This window comes from Carassius auratus, chromosome 36 (assembly GCF_003368295.1).
Source record: "Carassius auratus strain Wakin chromosome 36, ASM336829v1, whole genome shotgun sequence".
Taxonomy (NCBI): Eukaryota; Metazoa; Chordata; class Actinopteri; order Cypriniformes; family Cyprinidae; genus Carassius; species Carassius auratus.
The window spans coordinates 339,339-355,726 of record NC_039278.1 but is presented as its reverse complement, the minus strand read 5'-3'; the positions used below and the strand labels follow the sequence as shown (position 1 = coordinate 355,726).

Genomic DNA, 16,388 nt, shown 5'->3' with positions numbered 1-16,388 from the left:
AACGTATCTTTCTTTATGAAGTGTTGTTACACTAAAGCAAAATTAATGCATCACAGCATTGTCCCATAAAAGAAAAATAGATACGTGCACTGAGGAAAACACAACATCAAATTAACCTCGACTCACTGAACCTGGCTCGAATTAGTGAGTTAAGTCGTTTATGAAACCGCTTTAGTCCCGATTAATTTGTTAGGTTATTAAGGTCAGGTTTTGGACTTTAATCACCGCTTTTCTTGGCGTCTTTTATGAAACAGCCCCCATGCAATAATAGCAGTTTTTTATTTTATTTTATTTATTTAGTTGATTTAGTGTCGGTTATCCTACCTGTGTAAACTTATATTTGTTCCTCAAGGTGGCATTGTTGTTTCAGTGATTGACTTGAACACTGTTAAATGGCGATCGTGTAGTTTTATAGGTATTATTTGTTCAATTTAAATCCAAATGCGCAATAAAAAGCGGATAGTAGATTGATAGTGTTCTACTATCTATAAGGCTTAGATAATGTACACAATGAACGCAAAACAAAACCATTCTATTAGCGTTCTATGAATATCCTGTAAAGAAATGAATACATAAAAATCATGTCAAAAAGAATGGTGAATGACAAGTCAGTCTTTTAAAACAACAACAGTTCGCGTTGTTCAACCAGTGAGAGCCCTCGGATCGACTGACGCGAGGAGCGGGGAATCCCGCTGCTTCCAGCCGCGTCACTGAGCGATGATCCCCGCCCACAGACAGCGATCTCCGGCGCTCATCCACACATCTGACGGCACTCGTGTTTGCTCATGTGTTGAGTCTGCTGGCTATTACAGTAGGGCTCTTTAGTGCTGTTTAGCTTCTAAACGGCTGACTTTGACATTATACATATATGAGCTTTAACAGTGAAATGGACAGAATTCCCCGTCCGTCCACACCCTGATGCGAGAGTCTGAGCTCAGACCGGAGAGGAAGGCTCTTATTCGGTCAGATGGCGTGCCGCAGTCCGCCCACGCGTTTCTCGCGCCCACACAGGCAGCGAAAGGAGCGTCATTAACTCACCGCTACTGCCAGCACAGCAGAGCACAGCCGAGACAAAAGAGCACACGAGTTTCAACAATATTTTACTTCAATCTCACATCTGTAGAATAAGGTCTAACAAGCACAGAAAACAAATGAATTTGGCTACGCGTCAGAGGCGTAAAGATACGAGTCTAATAGTAGAAGTAAAAGTTTGACTGATTTTGAGTTGAGTTACAGAAGTGAGATCCCGGTAGACTCGGTCGTGTCGGTCACTGGAAGCTGAAGTGTTCTGCTGGATCCTGTCCTGGGTTCTGTCTCTAACCTCCCGAGGTGAGTAGTACACAACTACTGATGAGTCTGCATTCAGCTACTATACTCATTATTCATTATCAGAGGAAAACTATGCTGTGGGTTATGTTTAACAACTACACCTCATGAGCATATGAACGGAATCTCGTAGACATAAACTAGCTTACTATTTAAGTTTATATATAAAAAAAAAAAATTACAAATAAAATATTCCGCAACTACTGTGTAGCCTACAGAGTGAGCTCTCTGTCTTATACATGACTTGCTCAAAACATGCAACTTAATTAGAGCTAAGAGCTCTCTTTCTGTAGGACTACCTGAAACTTTTAGATTTTTAGATGACAGTTTCGTCAGTGTAGTTAAAGGAGGATGCACTGATGAACTTTCACATGCCAAATCTGTCTCCAGCTATTGTTTTGTAGGAGAGAGAGCGATATATAGCAAAAGCAGAAGACGTGAGAGGTTGCAGATTAAGAGGCTTCATATTACACTGCAGGAGGAGGACATTTGACTGCACCTCATCTTGACTCTTGGATACAGTCTTTTAAAAAGATGCAGCAATGCTTTTTTTGTTTGCTTTTAAAAACATGACACAAGCACAATAGTGTCACAGACTCACAATAATGTTAATATCCATTCAAACACAAATGTTCTTTTATCACAGTTATGCTTCTGCTGTGCACACATTACCTGCTCTGCATTATCTGTCTCATTTTATTTTCAATACCCATGTCATGTCATTATCAGTGTTGGGAAGGTTACTTTTGAAATGTTCATAGGTTACAGATTACCCTACAGATTACAGATTACCCCAGTTACCCTATTTAAATTGTAATAAGAAGTGTAACTATTTCAATTGCTTTATTAATTTAATGTAACTGATTACATTTACTTTTTGATTACATTTCTAATGAATATTTTTAATTCTTAATGATTTTCAAACATTTAAACCCAGCTAATCTGATTACTGTCAGACTTTCAAAATCCTTCAAATGTAAGATTTTAAGGATTCACGGATTTTCACTGCACAACATCTTCATACACGGACAAGTGTGACATCATATACCCCATTTAAATAAATAAATGCAATTTAAATTCACGTCTTGTTTTAAGGCGTTTTAGGTTTTAGGTTTTAACTTCGATAAAGAATATCTCTTTGGATTTGAGACTTTAGTCTTTGCAACTTCACAGATCTTCTTTATGCACCAAGAGCTTGTAACAGTTACATGTAACTAGTCACTCCCCAACACAAATTTGTGCCGTCATAAACCGGTTTGCACAAGCACACACACAAACATATGCTTTTAAATGATACTAATGACAGGTTTTGTGGAAATCCCATTGCAGCCGAGCATTAGGATGTCACTACCACGGACGCTGGGTGAGCTGCAGCTCTACAGGGTTTTACAAAGGGCCAACCTGCTGATGTACTACGACACCTTCATCCAGCAGGGAGGAGATGATGTCCAACAGCTGTGCGAGGCTGGCGAAGAGGAGTTTCTCGAGATCATGGCACTAGTTGGCATGGCCACAAAACCCCTGCACGTGCGGCGCTTGCAGAAAGCTCTGCGAGACTGGGCATCAAACCCAACGCTGTTCAACCAACCCCTGGCCACCAATGTGGCCCCCTGTGGAATCCCCCTCCTCAGGATTGACGGCACCAGCATCGCTGGCTCCGGGGTTATGGGTGCCAGAAAATCTTTAAGCAACGGTCAGCCAGGCTCTCCGTGTGAAAGAGAGGAAGTAGGATCTTGCCTTACGCCGCTCAGAGATAACAGTCCAAAGAGCCCTTGCTCACAAGCCTCCCCTGTACCTCCAGACCATCTGTACAGAGAAAAACTGTCCCCCATGGATCCTCACTGGCTTAGTCCTGAAATGTATGGAGCCGCCGAGTTAGATGAAGAGCAGCCCATTACCGCTCTGCCCTTCGCTTGCCACTCGCGTCTTCTTGGTCCTCCGACCCCAACTTCTTCTTCATCCCCCTCCACTACGACCTCTCCGTGGCCCGGAGGTCAGCTGGACCCAGAGACGGTTAAAGCCGTGGAGGAAAGCGTCGATAGGCTTCTAAGAACCATGCCGCAAGCAGATCAAACCGAGGTCAAGACGCTTCTGAGACTCAATAAGAAAATGGCCAAGACGGTGGGACACATCTTCCACCTGGAAGCTCAAGACAAGAGCAAAGAGGAAGAGATTCGCAAATACAGCCTGATCTATGGCCGCTTCGACTCCAAGAGGAGGGAAGGGAAACAGCTCACCCATCATGAGGTTTGTCAAAGAGAAGATTTTGAACAAATTGCACAGATACATGTTATTAAAGAAAGTTTAGTTGTAATAAACAATACTAAAGTATTGTCCTGTATCTCTACATTAAATTAGCTCAATTCAAACTAAACTAATCTGCTGGAAATATCTTGTATTAAGTGTTTGCCAAGCCGAAAATTACTGCTGTTACAGTGTATATTGTAGATCATTAAATGGGACCATTTCCATCCCACAGCAAAGACTCATAACACTATAGCAACTGCATAACACATAGAAAACATAAGCAAGTGCTTATCATGGCATCCACCCACAACACCTTAGCATCGTGGCGATGACTTTTGCACAGGGAAGCAAGATAAGATTTGATCTTATATGAACTTTTGAGTACAGCCCATTTTTCAGCCCTTTAAAGAACTAACCACAACTCATAGATTTCCCAGTTATGTTTGATAACATACTTTCATTTTAAAATACCAGTTGTAAATATGTAGGCTACTATCAAAATGCCTTGACTTTCATAGCTCGGATGATCCGGTTTAATTTGAATATTTCCACTTTCAGATGCTCATCAATGAGGCCGCAGCTCAATTCTGCATCCGTGACAATGCTCTGTTGTTACGTAGAGTTGAACTGTTCTCTTTAGCACGACAAGTGGCGAGAGAATGTGCCTACACGTCAACATTTAAACATAACAGGTCAGGAACTACTTTCATTAAGATTTTCTAATGGTTTCAGATTTTGCATCTATATTAATGTATTGTTAAATATATTTACATGTATAGATACAGGCGTAATTAAAATATGCACATATAAACAGTACAGTAGCAGTGGAAAAAAATTAAGAGAGCACTATCAAAATTTCTCTGTATTTACTGTTTGCATGTGTTTAAGTAAACTGATTTTTATTTTTATTTTATATATATTTCTCTTAAATATTCACAAATCTGTCTAAATCTGTGTTCGTGAGCACTTCTCCTTTGCTGAGATAATCCATCCACCTCACAGGTGTGGCTGATTAGACACAGGTGTGCCTTAGGCTGGCCACAATAAAAGACCACTCTAAAATGTGCAGTTTTATCACACAGCACAATGCCACAGATGTCGCAGTTTTTGAGGGATCATGCGATTGGCATGCTGACTGCAGGAACATCCATCCATGTTGGTGGTGGGGTTATGGTATGGGCAGTCGTATGTTTTGGACAATAAACACAGGTGCATTTTATTGATGTCATTTTGAATGCACAGAGATACTGTGATCTTGATCCTGAGGCCCATTGTTGTGACATTCATCCACGACCATCAGCTCATGTTGCAGCATGATAATGCACGGCCCCATGCTGCAAGGATCTGTACACATTTCCTGGAAGCTGAAAACATCCCAGTTCTTGCATGGCCAGCATACTCACCGGACGTGTCACCCATTGAGCATGTTTGGGATGATCTTGATCGGTGTATACGACAGCGTGATACAGTTCCTGCCAATATCCAGCAACTTCACACAGCCATTGAAGAAGAGTGGACCAACATTACACAGGCCACAAACAACAACCTGAAGGAGATGTGTTGCACTGCGTGAGGCAAATGGTGCTCACACCAGATACACGGGTTTTCAGACCCCCCAGTACAGTAAAAATGCACAGTGGTCCGAGACCGAGTGGTCTTTTATTGTGGCCAGCCTAAGGCACACCTGTGCAATAATCATACTGTCCAATCAGCATCTTGATATGCCACACCTGTGAGGTGGATGGATTATCTCAGCAAAGGAGAATGGGTCACTAACACAGATTAAAGCAGATTTGTGAACAGTATTGAAAGAAATAGGCCTTTTATATACACAAAAAAAGTCTTAGATCTTTGAGTTCAGCCAAAGAAAAACGGGGGCAAAAACAAAAGTGTTGCATTTATAATTTTACATATACACTCACCTAAAGGATTATTAGGAACACCATACAAATACTGGGGTTTGACCCCCTTTTGCCTTCAGAACTGCCTTCTATGTGGCATTGATTCAAACAATGTGCTGAAAGCATTCTTTAGAAATGTTGGCCCATATTGATAGGATAGCATCTTGCAGTCGATGGAGATTTGTGGGATGCACATCCAGGGCACGAAGCTCCCGTTCCACCACATCCCAAAGATGCTCTATTGGGTTGAGATCTGGTGACTGTGAGGCCATTTTAGTTAAGTGAACTCATTGTCATGTTCAAGAAACCAATTTGAAATGACCGGCCTGTATGGCACCAACAACCATGCCACGCTCAAAATTGCTTAAATCACCTTTCTTTCCAATTGAAACAACTGCCATGTGATTGGTTGATTAGATAATTGCATTAATGAGAAATTGAACAGGTGTTCCTAATAATCCTTTAGGTGAGTGTGTATATATATATATATATATATATATATATATTCAACAAACTACTGTTTCAAATAGACTGTGAACTCAGACTCAGAAAATGACTTCGGGTCAAAATATCCAACGATACAGTGCTTTCAGCCATTAAATAATGCAAAGAAAACAAGTTCATATTCATTTTTAAATATCACAATGCTATTGTTTTATCTTGGGAAGAATGTGTAAATCAATATTTGTGGAATAACTGATCTCCAATCACAGCCTTAATGTGTCATTCCCTGAGGTCAGAAACCATTTATTATTATTATCATTATTATTATTATTATTATTATTATTTAGAGCAGTTGCAAATACATGCCAGTTTCCAATATTTTAGTTTGGGATCTGGGAGAAGTGACTAGTAATTTATAGAATAAAGAAAAAAAAATATTTTACTTGCGCACATAAATAGTAAATACATATAAATGTATTGTTCTTCGGACACCCAGGCTGGTGGCAATTTTCTGAAAAACAGACTTTTTTAAACTCCTTACAGAATTTTTAATTAGGTTCATATCAGATCTTCACAGGGTATTTTTTTTTTTTTTTACCAAACACTTCACATTTAATAAGTCATTCAACAGAAAGCAAACCATACATGCCCTGGGTTTCACAATGCTATAAGATAAATACATTTAGTTGTTATCACAACCAAGACCTGAGTACCAGAACAATTTGGAGACAGCGCCACCTACTGGCCATGTACATCTGGGGGTAAAAAGGAAATTCGCAATTGTTTGCCCTAAAAGAGTGGTTGGCAAACATGTTGCTCAGTATACCACAATGCATTGGCTAATCATGATGAAACCTGGCATGTGTCACCAGCACCAAGTCCATATAAATGTCCACGTAGAGAGACTATTACAAAACTATCAAAACATAAGTGCAAATTTGAACTGTGTGTAAGAAAGAGAGGCCAACTTTGATTTTTTTACTCCACAGTTCTTTGGTTTTGTTGTGTTTATTCAACAGCTCAAGCAAAAATATGATGGTAGTGGAATTGATGGTAGTGGACGACAGAATTCACAAAAATAACTGATTATGTAGTACGTTCAAAACCAGCAAGTTCGACTTTTAGCTGAGCAGAGTCTTCAATGCATTCAAGACATAAAATAAGAAAACATGTCCAAAGTGCTTGTGTAGAGAGGGAGTTATTGGGGGAAATAGTGTAGCATGGTTCTTCAGGACCAAGGTTACCTTCTTGCATCTCATCCTTGTCCCAAGTACTGTTTGTGTGAACAGACCTTTAAACCTGGTAACAGATGTACGTCTAATCAATCCATCTGACATGATCTTTCAACTGATGGAGAAACACATTTTTATAATTCTTAAATCTTGTAATTCTTAAAGTTTCTGAGATGATAAATACCTGTGTGACCATAACCCTGCCGCCTCTTGTGTGTATTTGTCCTTGAATATTGATAGCATGAGTGTTTGACTTCAAACTTCTTTGATCAGAATTTGAGCTGGGTTTGTTATATTATCATCTCAGGACATACTCCGATGATTGTGCTGCCTCTGTTGACTGTTGTGCTCAGAAGAGAATCAAGCTTGATGTAAGTACATCAGAATATGTAACCATATAGAAATCTATATAAATTATACACATGACTTATAGGAATATGCTCAGGTGAAGTTTGGGCAGATGCTTACACTTCATTACAGGGATAGCTCACCTAAAAAAATGACAATTTTGTAGTGATCGACCCATATTGATTTATTTATAACCGATACCGATACCGATAATTTGCATGTTTATGTACCCGATAACTGATATGCAGAACCGATATTTATTTACTGTAATAATTCTGTTTCTGACAATTATTACAACACAAATGAGCTGAACAAACAATTTTATTTATAACAATCACTCCCTCCTTGCATACAAAAAAAAAAAAAAAAAAAACTTTATATTTATACACAAATAAATAGAGGGGTCTGAGTCCAAAAAATTAAAGTGCACTGTTACTAAGTGTCTTTGTTTTAAAATAAAAGCTTTGATGAGGTAAAAAAAAATAAAAACAGGTAAAAAAATAAAGCACAAAAATGATTATAACATATTGGTGGGGGCGGGAGGGCTATTTAGGAGTGCATAGCTATTTAGTAGTGTAACTTAATACTCCCAGTTAAGCAGAACTAGGTTTTAGTGTAGAAAACAGAGTCTTTCAGCATTCTGCCCTGTAAGCCTGCTTCATTTGTTTTCATAAATGGCTCCCACTTCACTGAAAGCTCGTTCACTGGGCACCGAAGACGGTGGGGGGCAAAGGAACTTTCTTGACAGACAAGCAAGAATGGGGAACCTTTTCTCATTTTGTTTCCACCATTCAAGCGGCTTGCCCATCCTCCTATCAATCACTGATTCCAACTAGTGTTATTAATTATTATGTTTTGTCGGTCTAGATCATGAAATGCTTTCTGACAAAAAAGTGCTGTAACTTATCTATGCATTTACACAAAACTATAAATTGGGCTACTCAACCGCGATCGCGTGTGGAGATTATAAATAATTTCCACAGAGCTGCATTTATTTAGATTTGTATTAACTAAATAATGTGTATGTAGTAAATCAAATGATTCTATAATTTAGGGGGTATAAACGAGATAATCTTGTCAAAAAATGTCATGCAGTGGCCGTGCTTGAGGCTTCCTGATCATCAACCCAGTCAGGTGCTGAGCAATATGAACTTTTTTTCCCGAGACTATATAAAGTTAAACAGCACTTGTCAGTTGGCATTTTATGATCTAGATTCAATCTAGCTTTAGATCATGAAATGCCAACTGACAAAGTGCTGTTTGACTAAATTAGATTAAATTTAGATCATAAAATGCCTTTGATTAATGATATGTTGATAAATTAAAGCAAACCAAGCAGAACATATACTTTACCTGTGCACTGAGTTGTTGTTGACTGATCTCCTCAGACGCCCGGACTGCAATGGCGGAAATCTCAAAACGGCCACAAGATGGCGCCGTAAATCGGCAAATGCGATATTACAAAACCGATACCCGATTATGGAAAAATGCTTAAATATCGGGAAAAATATCGGCAAACAGATACATCGGTCGATCACTACAATTTTGTCATCATTTACTCGCCCTCGTGTCGTTCCAAACCTGTATGAGTTGCTTATGTCGAACATAAAAGAAAGAAAATCATACAGTTGGTGATCCCCATTGACTTCCATTGTAGGAAAATAAATACTATGGAAGTCAACGGGAACCACCAAGTGTATGATTACCAGCAATCTTCAAAATATCGTCTTTTGTGTTCAACATAAGAAAGCAACTCATACAGGTTTGGAACGACATGAGGGCGAGTAAATGATGACAGAATTCACATTTTTGGGTGAACTGTCCCTTTAATGGTGACTTGTTTATTAACAAAATGACACGAAAATTAACAAGATCCATTGTAGGGTTAAAATAAAGATATAATTAAAGGATTGAGAGTTATAGAAGCTTAAATTGGATGAAAAGTTACAAAGATACTATTGCACTCTTATCTGTAATTATTATGAAGCAAACCAACTACTCCTCTTTGATTAGAAATGAAATGTGCTTTCTTCAGGTCACAGATGCTGACAGACTGTCTAAAGATCCAGTAGCTAACAGTGACAACAGATCTACAGCGGATGACAACAGCCTCTCTGGAGAGAGTCTAGACAGTTTAACACAAGGTAAGATTCCTTATTTGTATTGTTTTTATTTTAACCATTGATATATTAATGACTGTCCGGTGTATGTCAGTAAGTCTCAGGCATGTAACCATCACTGTCCCACATTCTATGTTGCATTTATAGCAAATGTCATAATTGTCATCACAGCAATGAAGCACCACTTCACACGAAAAGTGTGATCACAATGGGTTACTTTCCCACTCATGCAAAGATCAAGCATAGAAGATAACAAAGCAAATTTGTGTCCATTCATACTCATGTCAGGGACAAACATCACTGCTGAAAGAAAGCGTAACATCTGATTGAGAGGCATGTTTGTCTAATTCTGTGTCTTGATAGATATCAGCCCTCAGTTGCACCCCTCGTCATCCCCTCACCCCCTCACCGACAGCACTGGCCTCATCACCTGGAGTCGCCAGCTCATGCAACAAACGCTCATGGATGAGGGCCTCAGATTGGCTAGAATGGTGTCACGTGACCACGCAAGCAAAGTCAGCCTAGGGTCAGAAAAGAGACAGATTTCAGGTGAATACTAGACTTCTGTCATGTTTTATAACTCCACGCTTCTCATGCACCAGCCACAAACAGGGAATATGACAGACTGGATTTACTTCTCGTTTTTAAACTCAGGGTCAGTAAAAGAGGCTTACCTTCAGATTTTGTTACTTTACATGAGGACTTTTTTTTTTCTGTAATCCTTTATTTTAAGGTGTAGTTACTAGTTCTTACTTTGATGCATAATTACATGTAACTAACCCTAACCCTAAACCCAACTCTTATTAGTTGGTACATGTAGTTAATTAATATTACTCTTCACTTATTTGTGTAATTACATTGAAACAACATCACCTTAAAATAAAGCATAACATATTTTGTATCATTTATAGGTGACTTTTTGCTGCTTGGTTACATACAGGACAAAAAGCTACGTCAGACCTGGTAACCGCTCGGCAGTTGAAAGGGTTAATTGGTTTGGGGTTGGCACTGTCAACAGTAATTTATTAACAACTGTAATTCATTTTAAAGGTGTCATATGATGCTTTTTAAAGATTGTGTATTTGGTTGACATGCTTTAATGCAAAAAAAAAAAAAAAAGTTCCTACAAAGTCCCTCCTTCTGACGAGCAGTCTGCTCTGATTGGCTAACTGACCCAGTGCATTGTGATTGGCTGATCACCACAAGCACTTTTCGGAAATGTAACGCCCCTTTCCATAATCGTGAGCTTCATATTTCATAATTGACTCAGTGATGAAGCTCGTATGTGTTTGCAGAACACAAGCCACAGACGTTAAGACAGCTGACTCCACTGTGTGACCCTCTCTCTCTCTCTCTCTCTCGTGCACACACACACACACACACACACACACAGACACACAACATGCAAAACAACGCATTTTATAACATTCAATAGCAAATACTTAAACTGATAACAAAACATACTTAGCTGATTCAGAAGCGCCAGATTGTTGTAGCAAAGTCAGAATGACCTCCTCTCCTAGGTTCACAAAACAGTCGTCCATAAAATGTGTTGCTGTTCTGTTGTAAGTAATCTTAAAGATTCCTAAATGCATCTACTCTCAGAAAACCAAATAAAGTACTTTTCTTTCTCCTAGAAACACACACATCTCTCTGACACGACTGCTTCAACACTAAATGTTTACTGAAACCACAACTTCTTTCTTTGCGTGAACATTCGGGTCACATTACGCAGATATTTCCACTTAGTGATTTAGAGATGGGGGGTTTGTTAGAACGAGCCGTTTGATAAAGAATATCTCTTTGGATTTGAGGATTTAGTCTTTGCTACTTGACAGATCTTCTTAATGCGCCCAGAGCTTGTATCACTCCAAAGAGAAAGCAAAAGTTAAAATTGCATCATGTGACCCCTTTAAAGAATATCATCGTACTTTAGAAAGAAGTCATAAATGTGTTACTTCCTGGGTTTCACAATTGCTAGAATCATGACATTTTATAATTTTTTAATTTTCTGGATAGAGTGAAGTTCAAGACCTCCTGGGTATTTTTCAAGTTAAATAGTTCAGCCTCTCTAAAAAACAATAAAAGATATTTGGGTGCCAAAAACAATGAACCCCACTGACTTTCACTACACTGAAATAAAAAAAAAGCATATACATTTAATACAACTTGAGGGTGAATAAATGACAGAATATTCATGTTTTAAGAACTATTCTGTTGCACTTTTATAAATTTTCTTTAAAGGCTGCAGATTTGCAATAAAATAATATTTTTATTTACTAGAGATGATATTGAAAAGACTAACACACCTTGAAGGGTCTCTGAGGAATACATAGAAGAACAGTGACGAACTGATTTATTTTACATATCTGGTTGGGAATCTAGTCTTTAAGGATGGAATGAATCAGAGATTGTCAGATTGGAGAAGCTCTTACAGAGGCAAACATCTCAGTCAGACGTCGTCACTGGGGAACGCAGAATAGAAGAGAAATGAGAAGAGAACAGGCGAATGGGTGGTGGGGGCCACAGGAAGTGCTGTGTGGGTGATAAATTGGAGCCCCCCTTCCCTGTCTGACGTCAAAGCTTATGAAAATGTGTGAGAGGAGGGCGGATGGATGGATGGAGAGAGAGAGGGGGTGAATGAGTAGGAGGGAGTGAGAAGGGCGTCGCTTTGACTCAGAGAGACAGAGTAAAAATAAACCATGTGGGCAGTGAAAGGATGCAGCCGCTCTCTCTCTCTCTCTCTCTCTCTCTCTCTCTTAATGAGCAAACACTAGTGCTTCAGTTCAGTGCAATGGCCAGAAATGAGCTTTAATCAGTCGTTCTTTGTATTTTTTTGTGTTGTCTCTTTCAAGCTCAAGCAAAAATGCAAGTTCCTCATTTCATTGCGCCGTCAGTCATTCTGCAGTTACACAGTCATTCCTCAGCATTGTTCTGCCTTCACATAATAATATAGAGTTTTAATATAATGTTTTATTGCATTGCTGTCATGTATTATTAATGTCTGCCGAAGTGTGGGAATTGTGACGTTCACATCAATAATAGCACAAGTAGAAATGCAATGGGAAACCCAATGATACACATGCTGACTCTCCCAGTTCCAGTTGCATTAATGAGCAGAAAAGTGCTGAAAGTGAACTCGCCCTCATGCCAGATTGGGAGAAATGTAGCATTGCATCACCGTCTCAGCAATGGATCCTCTGCAGTGAATGGGTGCCATCAGAATGAGAGTCCAAACAGCTGATAAAAACATTACAAGTAATCCACAGCACTCCAGTTCAGTAATTAACAACAAATCCATCATTAGCATAATTAAACTTAAAACCATTGTTTCTGGACAAAAATATGAGTCCATAATCCGTAAGTATCTGGCCATAACTCATCCATGCCCTTCAAAATCCACCAATTTATTTGTTAAGGACAATTTTGGACTGTTTTCACTTGCAAACGGTGCTTGATCTGTGCATATGTTTTTCCTGGTTCAGATGGGATTAGTTTTTTACCTGCAGAAAGCAATAATATACAGAGGACTCATATTTCAGCTGGAATCAACGGTTTGAAGTAATTATGTCTTAATGATGAATTTGTTTCTTACAAACCCGCAGCTTTTCACTTCACAAGACATTAATTGCTGGATTGGAGTCGTGTGGATTACTTGGGAAATCATTGTGATGTTTTTATCAGGACTCTCATTCTGACGGCACCCATTCACTGCAGAGGATCTATTGATGAGCAAGTGCTGTAATGCTACATTTCTCCAAAACTGTTCAAATGAAAAGACTTTAAAGAGAAATAAACAATAGACATTTGATACTGTAAACTACTGTGTCATGTTCCCAACACTGATTATAAAAAAATAAATGAAAAATTCTTTCTAAAACTGAAATAAAAAAAACCTTTGTTTATATTCTCCTAGAGATGGAGGAGAAAGAGTCAGAGAGGAGAGGATCAAGTAACAGAAGCAGCAGTCCAGCAAACACCAAAGACGACCCATAACTATCAGTCTGCAAGTCTCCGTGTTGAACTCAGGTTGGATATCACGTCTAAATGCAGATGTGGTGTTCAGTTCGCTATGTTGAATAGTCCTGCTCTGTATCACTTGTGTGTTCTGTTTAGCAGAAAGTTATTTTCTTTCTTTCCAAATGAATTTTGAAGCACATACAGATTAGTGCAAGCAACGAGTGTCACAACAAATACATTTCAAAGATACTTCGACTAACCAGTAAAGAATATCAGTAAAAAGCTTCAATGGTGCTTATTTAGTGTCAGCAAATTCTGGAATGAAATGGCATCTGCATCCATTACCCAAACCTTAATTTATACGGATAGATGACATGCCTCTCGTTCTAAGCGGAGCTGTGAGACATTGGGATGTAAGTCTCGGTTCTGAAGAAGTTCTAGCAAAAGTTTGGGAGGAGCATGTTTATTTAATCCAACTAATCACAACGCTAGAATAAATCTATATATATAAACTGCTCAAAGACTTTATTATGTACAGTGTGCAAAACACATCTACAAGTTTTGGATTATATTAACATGTGAAATTCTGAATGTGACTATATAAAGAACCCTGACACTAGTAACGTGCTGATGCAGTTTACTATATTAATATATTATCAACGCTAAATGCACACATTAGATTTCACAGGTTACGAAATGTAAATTATTCAAATGAATCATGGGTGGGGGGGGGGTGTATTTTCAGTGTTTAAAGGTTGAATGGCTAATGGATTTGCAAGAATTGTGTGTTACATCGCTAGGAATATACATGTGGCCTCTTCAATGACAGATTATTTATTTTTTAATTTCTCAATAAATTATATTGTAATGTTTCTCCTGTTTACTTCTCTAGAATGTTACTTTTATTTTGCCAACAGTGTAAAAATAGAAACGTGTGCATTACAACATGCAGACTATTGCTGATTTATTCTAACTTTTATTCATCCACTGCTTTTTGTCCAAGGACCTTACAGTATTATATGTGAAAATATATGTTTCTGTCTCATCTCTGACACGGTTCTACCGCCCACACTTACCCTAGTCATCTCAACAAACCAGGACAGATGATGCCTGTGATTCACTAGCCATCATCATCATCATCATCATCATCATCATCATCAGTCTCACAGATGGGCAAGTGTTTGGGAAAACTGTCTGAAAAATGTAGTAATAGTTTCAATTCTGTTTGGTGCCACTCTAGTGGCTAATTCACTCATGAATCAATGGCTAATCAATAAATTGATATATTGATTTGAGTAATATGCTTGTAAAGACCTATAATTAAAGGGATAACCAAACGTTAACCAAAGGTCATGCCATTCTTTATTCTGTGAAACACAAGAGAGGATATTTTGAAAGATATTTTGCAGTGTTTTTTGTCTATATGAAATGAGTCCAGTGCTGTTTCAAACCCTTGTGACAAAAAAAAAACATTCTTCAAAATATGCAAGTGTTTTGCAAGAAAAAGAAAAAGTAAATCATACAGGTTTGGAACGACATATTTTTGAGTGAGCTATCTTTAGGCTAGCTTGTTCAAGAAACCCAAACAGATACAATGCAAGTGTTGTGTCTACAAAAACTGAAGTGCCTTGAAGGTTGGCGGTCTCAGTGCAACAAAACAACATTTTTTTTTTTTTTTTTTGTGAATACTAAAAGTTACATCAAGTAAGATGTAAATTAAGGTGATTTGGCCGTGTCATGTAAATGTCTTAATCCACCTTTCCTTGCTGTCAATTATCATCGCAATGGTGTTCATGTGAACATAACCAGAGGTTTTACAGCATTCATGCTACCACTTGTGATGATCCATTGATTCGCTACACTATTACATTTTCCAGTGTATTTACTATTTAATTGCTAGACAGCACTATACTCTTACCTTGTGCTTTACGGTTGTGAAAATGCAGCATTTGTGTAAAAACAGTAAATCATTCAAAAAAATTGGAACAAAACAGACACTTTTTGTGATGGAACCAAATTATTATAAAATGAAAATAGAAGATTAATCATTTTATCATCATGGTAAAATTCAACAACAAATGCATGTGCATGCAAGTTCTTCTTACTTTCTCATTAATTTTCTTCCTAACTTTTGTAAAGTACTTGCACAACAACTTGTGTGCTTTACAATAATAATAAAAAAATAAATAAAAAAATCTTCATCACTGACCAAACCTAACATGTGATACTCCATTCCTGACATTATCAGTGTGCTCCCTTGTCATCTCATCTTCATTTCTGATGAATTTGATTCCCAGCATTGGTTTTCTTCAGGTCATGTGTGTAGTGAGGTGCCGCAGAAACTCTCCACAGGTGCTGGTGTGTCCAGGAAACACTGCGTGACAGATCTCACACACCTGTGACTGCAGCGTGACCCCGGACATGAACAGCCCTCCGGCCTGACTGACCAACTCACTGTCCAGAAACCAGGATGACCAGGGCCTCTGTAAGGTTAAAAGTTACTAAACCTGTTATACTGTATTATGACCACTGTTTTAATCTAATTTTCAGTACTGTGATAAAATTTGATATCGCAAATGGCAATAGGACACTGGGAGGAGCCAGAGGAGCTTGATTTTTTCACAGATTATCTGTCTCATATTCTACTGTCAGGACACAATGACAGGTTTAACAAATATGTAAAAAATATATTTTTACAAAAGTTACCTACTGCAGCTTTAAATAGTCTCTGTTATTTAATCATTTGCAGTCAAGTCAACGATATCGCTATAGATGAAGTGACCCCATCAAAAAAAAGCCAGAGGCAACAG

At 38.3% G+C, this 16,388-nt stretch overlaps 1 protein-coding gene across 4 annotated transcripts; it reads left to right on the top strand.

Moving 5' to 3' along the window:
• Positions 1-69: 69 nt before the first annotated feature.
• Positions 70-14,873, top strand: LOC113054899 (NGFI-A-binding protein 2). 4 transcript variants are annotated; one of them, XM_026220679.1, is made up of 7 exons: positions 76-1,329; positions 2,667-3,573; positions 4,132-4,265; positions 7,458-7,521; positions 9,534-9,642; positions 9,982-10,167; positions 13,535-14,873. In XM_026220679.1, the coding sequence occupies exons 2-7, from the start codon at positions 2,668-2,670 to the stop codon at positions 13,612-13,614; spliced, it is 1,479 nt and encodes a 492-aa protein (XP_026076464.1). In that variant the 5' UTR covers positions 76-1,329; position 2,667; the 3' UTR covers positions 13,615-14,873. The 4 variants fall into 4 exon arrangements, with proteins under 4 accessions (XP_026076465.1, XP_026076464.1, XP_026076463.1 ...); XM_026220678.1 differs by having other exon boundaries at positions 2,661-3,573; XM_026220676.1 differs by having other exon boundaries at positions 77-1,329; positions 2,656-3,573.
• The last annotated feature ends 1,515 nt before the right edge of the window (positions 14,874-16,388 follow it).